At 37.2% G+C, this 14,536-nt stretch overlaps 1 protein-coding gene across 1 annotated transcript; it reads right to left on the bottom strand.

The window, feature by feature from the left end:
* Nucleotides 1–552: 552 nt before the first annotated feature.
* Nucleotides 553–10,359, bottom strand: LOC108363694 (uncharacterized). Its single transcript, XM_017617138.1, has 5 exons — nucleotides 10,181–10,359; nucleotides 9,983–10,100; nucleotides 2,430–2,659; nucleotides 1,854–1,984; nucleotides 553–840 (listed from the first exon to the last, which is right to left on the bottom strand). Exons 1-5 carry the CDS (start codon nucleotides 10,357–10,359, stop codon nucleotides 701–703), a joined length of 798 nt encoding a protein of 265 aa, XP_017472627.1. The 3' UTR covers nucleotides 553–700.
* Between the last annotated feature and the right edge of the window lie 4,177 nt (nucleotides 10,360–14,536).

The raw sequence follows: 14,536 nt of genomic DNA, 5'->3' as shown, positions 1-14,536 counted from the left end.
AATGGTGTCAACAGCAGCATCAACATCTGCCGCAGCGCGCACGCCAAAACCTGTGTCCGGATCTTGCTATTTATGTTACGCACAAGAGGAAAAACGCCGTAGAAAAACCAGAAAGCTGTGCGACAAATGTAAGAAGCCAATGTGTCTTGAACATTCGGTCACATCAACAAATTGCTCTATTTGCCATGATTTTCCTTAGATATAAGATGCATTTTTATAATTTTTATAATAAAAGTCAATAATATAATGTGTGAAATGAATATTTTTAATTTTTCAAATAAAAAAATAATATAAAAAATGTTTTTTTTTTATTATTATGAGGATTTTTACTATTGGGGTACAAACGTATCCCGGGTGTGTGTTTACGTATATAATGTGTTTGGAAGGCTGTAGCTCCTGAACCAATGGTCCGATCTGGTTCAAATTTTGAATTTGAACTCAAAACTAAATAATCTTCCTAGATCCGAAGTTAGCGGTTCAAAAGTTACAACACTTCAAAGTTGAAAGTGGATACATTTGTACCCGGGTGTGTGTTCTAGGGTTAAAAAAGATATTAAGGCTCGTTTTACTTCTTAATTATCTTTTGCGGTTCTTTCTTGAACCTTTGCTTTCTTTCTTTCAATATCTATTAATTCCTTTTCATTCTCTTCAGATGTTCGGCAATGTCCGACGATAAATTGTCAAACTTCTCTAATAATTTTTATTGAAAATTAAATTTTCTTGCTTTTCCAGCCGACGCTGATGTTGAAGGTACTGGTGAGGGCAGTGGCGACGAGGGTGATGGCAACGGTGTTCCTGGGGACGGTACAGGTGCAATGGATGACGATGCTTTTGATGAGTCTGTTTGAAAGAAACATTTTTGTGAACATTAAAAATTTAATACAATTAAACGTTTTTTAATTGTAAAATGAAAAGATTTTTGCTTATTGTATATCGTTACTTTAATTCACAAAGGTCAAAACCAACGAATTTTTTATTTTAAGGGAGCAAAAAATCATATAAAAGGTGTATCAAAAACAGGTAGGACCTTTTAAAAAGTACCATTTTAATGCTAAAACTTTGAAATTTGTATTGAAGGTGTATTTTAACATATCCTACCAAAATGTGTGAAAACCCCAGTTTAGAAAAGTATTGCTTAGGGCCTTTGTGAATTAAGGTAACGATACGATAAAGAAACGTGTTAAAAAGGTTAATGAATTGGGAATTTTACGAGAGTGCCCTATACAGCTGCGGGCAATAAAATTTTTTATCAGATTTTTTAGGAAATTTTCGAGTGCGGAGTTTTGTGGCCCCTTTAAATTTAAGAACAATAAAGTGAAAGTTTTAAGTTGCTAAAAATTACCGCTGATTTTTTTCCCGCTGAAGGTGTTGCGGGTTTCTTCCATATAAAAATAAATTAGGGCTGTTCAGGATATTGTGCATATGCTCTTCGATTTGCATAGCCGTTGCATTTGTAAATTCACAACAATAAAATGCACGCGGTTGCCATGGCAGCAAGCAAAAAAATTGCAATTGCAATTCCAACTGCAAATCTAAAACCATTTCCACAAAATCCTGAATAGCCCTATTGTGTTAAAAAACTTGCACATTATCACGCCAAAATTGTATGGGCCAGAAACATAAATGTGCAAATTTACCATATTTTGAGTTATTGTGTTGGCTGGATTAATCTTTGGATGTTCTACGTTATACGTAAACATACAATGCATACACGGATAGCACATATTTCAGAATGTTAATTACATGAACTTCCCAAAATTTTCATTTTTGCACATTCACTTTTTGGCTTACGGGGGACGATATGTACTCGTATGTATATGCAAGTGATTCCAAATAAACGAAAACATACGTACCATCAATGCTTTCAAGCGTGAGCTCCGTGTGCAGATTTGACTTGAACCCTCCAATTATTTGGTGCACCCTCTCATAGTGCACCCATGTAGAAGGCGACCCACCGGAAGGACCCATTTCTGCCTTTTCCTTTCTACAAGTTTTAATTGAAAAATTAAGATTCTACAAATAGCATTTTAGGGGAATGTTTAGTTATTTGCCCACGGTTTTTGGGTTGGTCGGCAGAGGGAGAGGGGGCGTGACTCTTGATATTGAAACCAGTAGAGAGCACAGTTCAAACTTTATAAAAAGTCATACTTTACTCCTCGAAGCCTCGTATAGACTCCTGGGGAACATCATTGGAAAACGGTCTAAACTCGGTAAACAGTTTTTTTTGTGCAAAACACCTTACCGTGTTGGCAGCCTTCGAATTTATTAATAAATTAGGCAAGGAAAATTACAAAATTAATTTTTAAATTAAGCTTAGACCTTTGACTACAAGTGTGTGTGTCGGGTCACCTATTTGCACACAATAGCAGCCCGAAATCATGGCAAATTACTAAATTACTAATTACTAATTAATTCTTGTATGAACATACCTGTAGCGCTGCGAAAAATTTTGCAATTTAACTTGCACATCCCTGGCATTGTGGGTGTACCCAAGCTCTGCGAGATCCGCTGCCATCTCCGCGTAGACGAGCGCATTCCTCCGCAGCCCACGGGGCTCCCCCACTCGGTCTTCCCATAGCTCGAGTATGGCTAATTCCGCCCCTCGCTCCGTCCCATCCTCTTCCTCTTGAGTTTTGGTTCTATAATGCAGACATGGGCACTTTTTTGCCCGCGCAGTAGCGAAAGTGCGAGCGCGGGCTGGAGAAAGGGAAAACGGTTTACGGGAGGAAGGGTATGAAAAGTTGCGAAACAATTATTTATACCCCACCGACATCATGTTCATCGCAGTACGGCTGCGGTAATACTGACTTTGTGTACCAAACAAAGAGCATACATTTTCCTCATATACACAATAAGCCATCGTTCGGACTTCGCTCCTTTCCTTTATTTTCATGCAATTGCTTACTTTTGTACAAATGCGTACACCCAGCTAATTAGCAGAATATTCTATGGATTCCGTGATAGAGAGCATATTATTCAGAGGAGAAGCTCGGCCAAACACTAACATATGTGTAAGTCAAATACAATGTCACCATAGAATCACGTTTTTATTATAAAATTGCCTTGAAAAGGGCACCAAAGAACAAAACAAGCGCTAAACTACACAATTTTTGCCTTTTAATTCCCTAAACGCACTGAATTTCTTGCGGAAGGCACAAAGTTGGCAACAGTTATATCGATGTCAAATTTGCTCATATACAAGCATGGACAGAGAGTGAGCGCCTGCTTAAAGAGCGTAAGCATCACATGCAAATACATGCGAGAGCGTAACAAAGCGAACGCAAATTCATTCAAACGTAATTGGCACACTTAGGGCCAAATTCACAGTGCGTAGTTAACTCAGAATCGGCAGTTACCTACAGATTTTTGTACGCACTGTGAATTTGGCCCTAACACAATCACGCTGCTCATATACACTCCTCGTCATTTAAATTGCATACCCTTTCAATTCTTAGTATTTACAGTTTTCCGTTTGTTTATTTAATATAAATTTTTTTTAAAAATATCGTCACTACATACGAATAAAGGCGCGCTGGTGTTTTGACGGTGAAAAAAAGCGTTTAAAAAAATTTTGCGAAAAAAGATGCTTATAAAAAACTTTGGCGAAGTATGTTAAGAGTATTTGACGCTGAAATTTTTTTATGCATCTTTTTTCGCCGTCAACTTTTGAGCTCGCGCCTTTATTCGTGTCTAGTGACGATATAGCATATTCTATGGGTAAATGCAATTTTAAATTTTTTTACAAACTAAAACTTAAAAGAAAGTTTATTTTCCATTTCTTGGGCAGCATTTTATATGATTTTTTCGTTTTTCTCGAGAGCTGGAAACAGTTCTTAAAAAAGATCAACATAGGAGTGTGCCATCCTAATGACCTGCAGTGAATAAGTTAATAATATTTTTAGAAAAATTTCTGATATGCCCATTCAATTATTGTGTAATTAAGTGCAAGTTTGAAGTGACTCTAAAACAGCCCCGATTTTTCAAATTCATTTATTTTTTATTGACAGTGCTGCGCATTTTATTCCATATAAAAGTTTTGTCGAGCATACTTTGTATGAGAGAAAATGCGCAGCACTATCACCAAAAAAATTTTCAAAAATCACCGCTATTTTACAGACACTTGAAACTTGCACTTTATTGTACCCCTTTGTTGACATTTTTTTTAACTCTGTATATAGTTTTAAAATCAGATGTAATGAATATTAAATAACCAAAATTAAAAGCGTAAATACTCTTTAATCTTTATTAAAAAGTTGAGCTATTCAAATGACGAGGAGTGTATGTGGCGTACGTTTGGGAGAGTGAGCATTTTTACTCCAGAATGCGTGTGCATTCCCCCCTAACTTTCAATTTTTGGCCTAGATATTCAAAAATACTACCACGAAATGCTTGCTTGATAATTTCGGCCCCCCCTAAATTTCAAGGTTTTTCCTATATATATACTGTATAACAAATTATACTCCCAACGCTAACTAAATAATTAGTAAATTGATTTGAAAAGTAGATATGTGGATCATCCGGTTCTGTATCAAGTTATTATCTCTAACTTCAAAGCACTTCCATTTTAAAAGGGTAAAAACCTGGCTGCAGTCGACAATGAGCAAAAATTGATTGAACGGAAACTATAAATAAATTTATAGTTCAATTGTTTATTACTTTGTCTTTAGGTTTGTGTCTTTACTAAGCGGTTGGGTGAACAGCCAAGACGTTTACTTCTAAAGTGTGACAAAACAAAATCAATTAATATATTTAGCATAAATAAATATACCAGCCTAAAAAATCTGCGTACTCAAAATGTTCAATACGCCCTCATACTTATACATACATACATATGTATGTATATCATTTAACGTTTTGTCCGGCTATTTGGTTTATTATACAGGTATGTAGAGCGAATTTAAAAAAATTCATCAGGGTTTAGTTGAGATATTCGTTTTTGGCCACTATGTTTTGTACATTTCCCAGTACTGCAAAGCTTTTGCCGGCAATTCACCTGGGAGTGGCCAGAAGTGATTCGTGTGCTTACGGTTCAAATCGCAGCTAACTACGTCCGGATATTTATATCCATGAATACTCTGGGTAGCGACCGAACGCTAGTTTAGGAGCGAGGTAAAGTGGGAGGGCGTAACACCCCGCGTGCGCTGGGGATTAATCGGGATGGTGCCTCTGCCCGGCTGGTTGAATTCCTAGGGAAAATAAAGGCTGACATCAGCTCCATCCACGAAATGCGATGGACGGGGCGAGGAAGGTAAGCGTGAGCCTTGCGACGTCTACTACAGTTGCCACGTAAAGGAGTGCAATTCGGTGTTGGATTTGTGGTGGGAGAGACACCGGCGTTCACTCTAGTGGACGAAAGTCTAGCCACAATCCGCCTCAAAGCGAGATTCTTCAACATCTCATTCACATGTGCCAATGCCCCGATGGAAGAGAAGGACGAGGCATCCAAGGCTCTCTTAGCTTAGAGCGTACATATTAGCGCTGCCCCCGACACGTATAAAAATCGTGCTTGGCCATTTAAATGCCAAGGTGGGCAACGAAGGGATCTTTGGTGCCAGTGTCGAAAAAATCAGCCTCCACATAGAAACGGCGGGCTGAGGATGATCCACTTCGCCGGGGCCCGAAGCTTGGCAGTATGTATTACTGGGTTCTAGCATAAAAACATCCATCAAGCTATTCTTATTTTCGTTGTTGGTGTTTCCGACAGGGTAGGAGTGTGATGTATTGTGGAACGATTTTCCGTCGTCCCTTGTCAAATTTGGTTTGGAGACAAACCGGTTTCGGCGTTGTTCCATCTTCAGTGTCATTTTTCGTTCTCTCAAGCTACATGGATGTCTCCACATCGAAAAACGGGAAACCAAATCGAGCATGTTGTGATAGACGGAAGACATGCTTCCATGTTTTAGATGTACATACGTACACTCCGAGGGCCAAACATCGACTCGCACTACTATATTGATGCATCCAATATACGACCTAACCTCGGAGAAGCAAAAAAAGGGCCCCCAACAATGCAGGGAAAGTTCAACGTCGAAAAGCTGCAATCAAAACAGACGGCCAATGGATTCGGCGCTCGACCCTCACACCTGCTGTGAGAGAGCACTCTTCAACAAACCGACTTGCGCGAGCAGTGGAACCACATTTCCCGCTAATTACTGGTACGATCACGAGTGTGAGAAAATGCTTGAAATGCTGTCCGACAGAAAAAACACCCGAAATTTTTAGCAGAGAGTTGAGCGACTTACGGAAGGTTTCAAGACTCTTGTATGAACAACCATGGCGACCTAGTGACTGATGTCCAGAACGTACTCAGATTATGGAGGGAACACTTTTCGACCCTTTTGAATAGCGGAAGCACTTCGAGGTTCCAGTCGATGACGATGGAGTCGATATCCCAGCGCCTGACTATGAAGAAAAGTGCCAAAGCTGTCTGAGCTGACGGCCTGTCAGCTGAGCTATTTAATTACGATGGCAAGGAGGTAATAAGGTGCATGCCCGACGACTGGAATTCAAGTGCGCTCTGCCCAATCCACAAGAAAGGCGACCCCGCCATGCGTACCAACTACCGCGGGATCAGCCTTCTAAGCATAGGTTGCAAGGTCTTATCGAATGTATTGTCTACCATAGACCAGGTATTCACAGTACGCCGAATCTTGGAAAAGACCCGCGAGAAAATGATCCGCACTCACCACCTATTTGTCGACTTTAAAGCCGCTTTCGACAGTACTTAAAGGTATATGCCGCTATGTCTGTCATACGCCTGTGAAAAATGACGTTGAGTAATACCACCAGCTCTGCTCTGTTGCCTTTCGCCACCAGACGGGGTTTCAGACAGGGCGGCTCTCTTTCATGTGGCTTCTTTAATCTGATGTTGGAGAAGATAATAAGATCTTCAGAACTGAACCGCTTAGGAACAATTTACTACAAGAGCGTACAATTGCTGGCTTATGCCGATGACACTGACATCATCGGTAAGAAAAACCGCGAAGTCTGTCCTGACTTTTCCAAGTTGGACAAGGAAACATCTAGAGGCCAAACCCTTTCATTTGACACGTCATTTTTGAAAATCGAATGAACGTCGCAAATCTTATGCAATTAACAAAATTGCCTTCGCATAGAATAGTATCTCCAGCCACACCAACTTTCCGCGAATGTTTGACGCAGCATTTACATTCACTTATGAACGAGAACGACACCAGTGAACCTTCGCGAAGGCATCGCTGCCACTTATAGCTACATATATGAGCACGCTGTTTGGTCCACCAATACATACGCGTACGAACAACAGCGAACTATCTGGACGGGTTTTATGTTTCTCGTTCGCGAAGGAGAATCAATAGGGAATATTTGATACGTTCACCTTCGCGTACGAAGATGAGTGAATATTTCCGAACCCTGATTTTACGTTGACTTTAGTGTCCATCGACACGTCTGTGTTTTGGCAAAACTAAAACGTATTGTCTCATGAATTTTTACGAGGATGCCTTTCCGGTTGCTATTCACCAGTGCGATGTAGAAATGGCCGACTGTGGGGTTGCCATCAGGGTTTTATACCCTTGCTCTCTGGGAAAATAGGTATTCCGTTTGGAAGAATAACTGCGTCATTTGGACTAGTTCCGCTACTCTTCCAACTGGAATTTTCCGCAGTGCAAGGAGGAATAACTGGCTAGCCTTTGGGATGCTTAGTGTCCCGTTTTGTAAATCCTCGTATAAATGGCTGTCTCTGTATATTGTGTTGGCGGAGGATTTACCATTGCAGCCAACATTTATGTATGCAAACCGACCGTGTGCGTTAACGCATGCAAATAAAACTATGCTAAAAAATCCTTTGAAATTATAAAATTGAGATCATGTATGTGCCGGAGCCTTAATGCGGACGTGTTTCCCATCAAGCACACCCAAAGTGTGTGGGAATTGCCACAAAGTATTAAAATCATTTGCAACCTGCAACCATTCAGCCTCCGTATTTGGCATCTAGTCAATAAATAAAAGAAATGTTTTTAGCATAAGTATGTAAACCACTACTTTTTACAACGCTTTTATCAACTTGCAATGTTGTGTGTCCAGAAACTTTCAATGTTATGGATCCAGAAACTTTCAATGTTGTGTGTCCGACACCATAAAGCTTTGCTTTGAAAAGTTCCTATAAAAAAGCATAGTGCATAGGGCAACATCTGTAGTGAATAGGGCGAGGTAGATGACATCTAGATGTCGCCCTATGTACTACGTTTGCTACAGCGGAAATAGACGACACGCCATTTCTTTAAATAAAATTAATTGGTGCTCGTTTGTATGTACATACATATGTAAATGCATGTGTGTGCACCTTTCTATTAATATCGTTGAATTATTTTAATATCTATTGCAAAATTTTATTCAGACAGGACTAAAAAGTAGAAAATAAATAATATAAAAAAAACTTTTTAATATACAACGCTTTTATAAATGGACTAAAAAGTAGAAAATAATACTTCTCAGTCCCATAGAATTTGTTTTGATAACTTTTGATTTTGAAATTTTAGCAAAAGTCATTATAAACAATCTATGAAATTGAAAATGAAAAGCGTGGGGCGCATGTAATACACTTGAATTGATATGAAAAGTAATATATGTATGTATGTATGTGGGTATATGAATAACGACCGCTTAAAATCGATTTCAAAGTTCTACTTTCGCTGTAGAAATTTTAGGTCTACGTTATGTAGTTTGACTATTGTCAATTAAATCGAATGCTTTGTATTGCATGCGCTCCCCGCTTTTCATTTTCAATTTCATAGATTGTTTATAATGACTTTTGCTAAAATTTCAAAATCAAAAGTTATCAAAACAAATTCTATGGGACTGAGAAAGATTATTTTCTACTTTTTAGTCCATTTATAAAAGCGTTGTATATTAAAAAGTTTTTTTTTTATATTATTTATTTATTTTTCAGGACACGAATGTTTGCAAAATTTCGAATGAAAGGCGACTACAGGATGATGATTCATTTTCACAAACTTCTGGCAGCGAGTGTAGTGTATTGTCAACCCAAAAGGGCAAAAGAAAAAGAAAGCATTCACCCGGGACCGCAATCAAAATTAGATACAGCAATAGAGCACCTCATTGAAATAAACAAAAGCGTTACTGTTTATGAATCTTTTGGGGAAAACATTGCTGCACAAATTAAGGAATTCCCGGAGAAAGAGGCGTACCAAGTTATGGCGGACATTCTGGAGCTCGTATCAAGGAAAAAAATCGCACTTATTACAGAAAGTCACCATGCACGGCCCCAAATAGTGTCATTAGAAGTATTGGGAATAGCTTCCAATGTTCCACCAAGAACATCGACACCTTTGTCACAAAATACGTGTACCACCTCTTCCTACGATATTCTTTGAAGAGCCATGATAGATGCTGAAATTTTGGAATATGACGCCATAAGTTACTAAGTAATAATGTCTTGATTTGTACCTAAAATAACTTCTTTCCTCGTCTGAATTCGTAAAAACTGATTAATCGCGTTAAATTTCCGCTGCATCTAAGTACACATATGCGATTGTGCACGGCTTTTTGTGGCCGCTTCTGTATGTAATGCCTGATTAAAAATGCTTTTTGTGTTAAATTAATGGATTTTATTAATTTTCGTTTTTTTATGTTTTTTTTAATAAAATCTAAAAACTTTAAAATAATGTTTAATTTAAAACGAAAAAGTGAAAGTACCTTTAGATGTGCTTGCTGAAGGCTTTCGTACACAGCATTTAAAACAATGGGAATGAAAATCCAAATTGTGTTCCTTGAAACTCTGGATAGAAATTCCAAGGACTTGTAGGAGTCTCCAGAAGCTATGTATCTCAACGTGATACATAGTTTTAATCGCGGAGTAATAGCAGCTCGCATGTGTGTGTTTCTGCAGACCATCACGCACCTAAGTTGTAGTTATAATTTTTATAATATAAACACTTATTTGTTTTTTTTATCTTCCAAATATGAGTATTTAGATATGTACGAAACTTAATAGTTCTTCGAACTTAGTTATGTCCAAGCGCGTGAAGTTTTTAAAGTCACCTTCCTCGTCTTCCCACAGCAAACCTTTCAGCGAATGCCCTTCTAAATCGTGTTCTACCCTTAAATAAAACGGAAATAATAAATTCCTCTACGTTATTATAAAACAAACTACAAACCTTCTAACTAATAAGGGTTTCACCCAATATATTTTCGTGGATTTCTTCTATTTTTCGCCTTAGCTTTTAGTTTTATTTTATTTCTTCTAGGACCTGAATTGAAGTAAGCAATTTTAGTCGTTTTCTCGAAGTCGGCATGTTGACAATGACATTGCTGCTTAAATTGAATGCAGCCCATGTAATGGCTTTCAATTTTGATCATTTTTGACAAGCAATGTGTGTGAGAAAATCGAAAGGCAAAATTGATTGTGTGTCGTCAGCGTAAGGACAATTGTCACAAACAATCACTACCCTCCGCGGAAAAGCGTTTATTAACAAAAATAAGTAACCAAACAAACCTGCAGGAACTAGTGACAATCAGTGACAGCCGTCCGCAAGGAAACACAGCTATCGTCAAAATGGCAGGCCTTCCATTCAGGTTTAGCGTTGCCGTACGCTCTAGAAAAATATTATATGGTGAAATTTCTAATACGTTACAGGGTGCACTATATGCCGAAGAGTAAAATGCTTAGATTTTTTGGTGCGACGAACAGTAACCCATAACAAGCGAAGTAATGCATATGGAAAAAAACGAAGTAATGCATACATGCTCAATTTCGGTTGAAATCGAAATAATGTCTAAATTTACAGTTTCCATATGCGCAATTTCGGTGCCCCATTTTTCATATGTGACAATGAAACCAGTTTCACTCATGGGGAAATCATAGAGCTTTTTATTTTATAAATATTGACAGAGAATACGATGGGAGCTTTTACTGGATTAAAATCTTTATAAAATTTCTTTACAAATAATTTATCAAGAAAACACAGAATTGGGCGGTTAAAATATATTGCACCTCCTGTTGTTTAGGAGTTATAAATGTTTCAACAGCGGACTGTTGCATTACAATTTTTGGAAGTACTCTTTAAAGCTGCTTTATATTATCGAAAAACTCTGCTCTCGTCTATATGTGTGTACTCTATTGAGAGGACTAAGAAGTACGAGAACGCAAAATTTGCAAAAACTTGCAGCCTTCGAAACAGTTGATCACTTCCACAGTTGCCACTGGTGGGTAATTTATTTTCTGCTTGGTACATTTTCCCCGATTTTGCATTTTATACAATTGCATACTATTGGAATTGAAAAACCTTTTTAAAATACAAATAAATTATATCGGAATGAATGAAATATATTTCCCAAAATTATTTGTGATACCACATCATGGCACATTCAAAAATAAGAAAATATCCTCCAAACACCCATCCTTGAAAAAAAAAATTGGTAGGTATCTACAAATGTACATTTATGTAGATGCTACAAATGTACTTTTAAAATTATAAAATTATAATTTCAACAATCAACCTACCAAAACTGACAAATTCGGCCAACAAAATTTCAGCTTGCTGCATTTTTATCTATTTTGGTATATTTAGAGAACAATTATGGTACAAACGAAAAATGGCATACGGCAACCATAGTCAGCACACACTAAAGTAAACAAACCGGAANGGCCAACAAAATTTCAGCTTGCTGCATTTTTATCTATTTTGGTATATTTAGAGAACAATTATGGTACAAACGAAAAATGGCATACGGCAACCATAGTCAGCACACACTAAAGTAAACAAACCGGAAATTAATAGTAAATTAACTAAAAATAAACTCAACAAACCTTGTGCTTAATAACTTTACTCTCTTTTTCGTTGTATACTAGCATTAATAATAAAATTTGCAGTAAATAATTCAAAAAAGTCATATTTTCTTTTGTTTATTTACAAACATATGTTTGTGATGTCGTGTGATGTGTCGGCCGCTGTGGTCTAGTGGTAAGCAGTGCGCTCTTCCACTCCACAATGCCTGGGTTCAAGCCCTAGTCAAAGCAACATCAAAAAAATATAGAAAACGGTTTTTTTTCTTAACAGCGGTCGTCCCTCGGCAGGCAATGGCAAACCTCCGAGTGTATTTCTGCCATGAAAAACAGCTTCTCATAAAAATACAATCGCCGTTCGGAGTCGGCGTAAAACTGTAGGTCCCTCCGCTTTGTGTGACAACATCAAGGCGCACGCCACAAATCGGAGGAGAAGCTCGGCCAAACACTAACATATGTGTAAGCGCCAATCTATTATTATTATTATTGTGATCAGCCGATTTTCTTACTTGCAAGTTTCCGCTGGGAAAATTTGTTCCATTAATTCTGAGGTCAGTACAGAAAAAGGCTGTTACGATCATCGTATATACTTACAAGTATGGAATCCTATGCCCCTTTTTGTTTATTCTCTTTCTAACAGCGGACGTGCCTGCCAAACTGAAAAGCATGATGGCGGCAATGTTTGACAGGCACGTTCGACGATGCGAACGGCAATGGAAGGTAAGAAATGGAAGATGGATGACATGAGAATGAAAGAATTATGAAATAGCAGAATGGCGAATTAAAACGAATTTCAAAAATCTCACAATGCGAATGACGTCAAAATGAAAGAAATGCAAAATAGCGGAATGTCGAAACAGAAGAAATAGATAACAGGCACGTATTCAAGGGTTTCGTGTAACAAAAAGAGTTGCTGTGTTGCGCCATTGAATATTTAAAAACAAAAAAAGTACATATTTCACCAGCCAAAACGTATATATGTACATAGGTATTTATACAGCGTGACGCTACAAGATTCATTTATAAAAACCGTACATGCTAGTGGCCTTATTTAAAAAAAATAAAATAGATTTATATAGCTCTGTACAGTGACATTTTTATAAAAAGTTAGATTTCTTAATTTTTTATGAATTTGGGTAAAATATTAACTTTGTGTGCATTTTCAATCTCAAACAACAACAATTGTGAACAATTTAATTTTTTTATTTTAAATTTTATATGATTTTAAAATGTTGGCAAGCGTCAGAAAAAAATCATGGCCGACGAATTGATAGAATGAATTTACCGTGTAATGTTTTTATCATGGGTGGCACCGTCAGACGTACCGCTAATTTGAATTTGTCGATTTTGATAATTCTGATCTAAAAGTAAAAGGCGCATCAGAAACTTTAAATGCACTGAAATTCACTTCCACTTCCACAAAAATTACCGTTTTTTTCACATTTTTCTTATTAATTGTCATTGTATATCATATATTTTTAGAATTTAGCACAATTAAAACCCGTTTACTATCGAAAAATTTATTATTGAGAAAATTAAGAAGAATTAACATGCAATTCGGCTTTGTTTACTTTTTGTACAGAAATATCATCTCCACTATGACGGGGCAATCTTGTACTCTTTCTTGTCAAATATGCATTTTGATGTAACTGCTATGAAGCTATGAATACTCATTAAAATCGTTTCAATTCGTAATAAACGTACATTACACACTTGTAGTCTAAATATATTTTTATAACGCTTTTATCAACTTGCAATGTTGTATATCCAGCCCACCATATACTATAAATATAGCAAAGGTATTTATGGCAAACCTAGTCTAGATATCAACCTCGTCGTAGGTATCATATCAAAGACATACAATTAGAAAGCCTCTAGAGATAGATGTCGCCTCGCCAGAAGAAGTTAAAAATATGCACTACATACGCTACAGCGAAAATGGACGTCACGCCATTTCTTTAAATCAAATTAATTGCTGCTATATGTATGTATGTACATATGGGTGTTTCCATACAGCCGTACGCGACATTCGTACGTTTATAGAGTAACGTAAATCAATCAAAAATAGAAGTTACAGAAAAAAAAGGTTACGGTTATGTTGCAACCAAAGGGTACTACGTTTGAGAAAAAAATAAGCAGCCTCGAAACTTTGGTGTGGAAAATATCCGTTCAAAACCAGGTGATAACTTACGCGACAAAAAAAAAGGGGTTTTAAGGCACATATACATATATGCGAAAGTCTGCGAATCATGAGAGTTTTTCTTTTCTTTAAAAATTCCTAAACTAAGCTAAATAATGTACCTTTACAATCCTTGAATGGTTGGAAGTGGACCAACTTGCTGCCTTCTCGTCAATTTGGTTACGTTGTGTTGACTACCTCCGGAGGCATTATGGATCTTGAGGAGGCCAGACGGAAACATTTGGGAGGCAAAATGCTAGGATTCTTATTCTAAGCTGGGCACTGGGTATTCACACTTTTGTTAGTGTATTGAAGCTATTGCAGCTGTCAAGAGCAACATGTCTATATTATTTTTTACAAAAATAAAAAGATGAAAGCCACTTAAAATAATGAGTACATTTGCGGGGAAGAAAATAATGAATAAAGAAATTTGAATGATGAATATCGGGGAAAATCGTTCGCATCAAAATTTCTATTCAAATTTGTATTTGAATTATGACATCGACAGGGATGCTTTGAAACGTATCTTTTGGAGAGAAATTTTTATAATTCTTGTGATTATTGGTTTATCT

The sequence above is a fragment of the Rhagoletis zephyria genome, unplaced genomic scaffold (assembly GCF_001687245.7).
Source record: "Rhagoletis zephyria isolate East Lansing unplaced genomic scaffold, Rhagoletis_zephyria_1.1 Rzeph_scaffold_01339, whole genome shotgun sequence".
In the NCBI taxonomy this organism is placed as follows: Eukaryota; Metazoa; Arthropoda; class Insecta; order Diptera; family Tephritidae; genus Rhagoletis; species Rhagoletis zephyria.
Note: the sequence above shows the minus strand (reverse complement) of the source record. Positions and strands in the feature narration are given on the sequence as shown.

Bases quoted from the DNA above. Each gene is read 5' to 3' on its own strand.
- LOC108363694 (XM_017617138.1), bottom strand. From the start codon at position 10,359: ATGATCAAAATTGAAAGCCATTACATGGGCTGCATTCAATTTAAGCAG. The intron at 10,101-10,180 runs GTGAAACCCTTA...GTTTTATTTAAG, and splicing joins AATCCACGAAAATATATTGG to GGTAGAACACGATTTAGAAG. The intron at 1,985-2,429 runs GTATGTTCATAC...TAAAACTTGTAG, and splicing joins AATTTTTCGCAGCGCTACAG to AAAGGAAAAGGCAGAAATGG.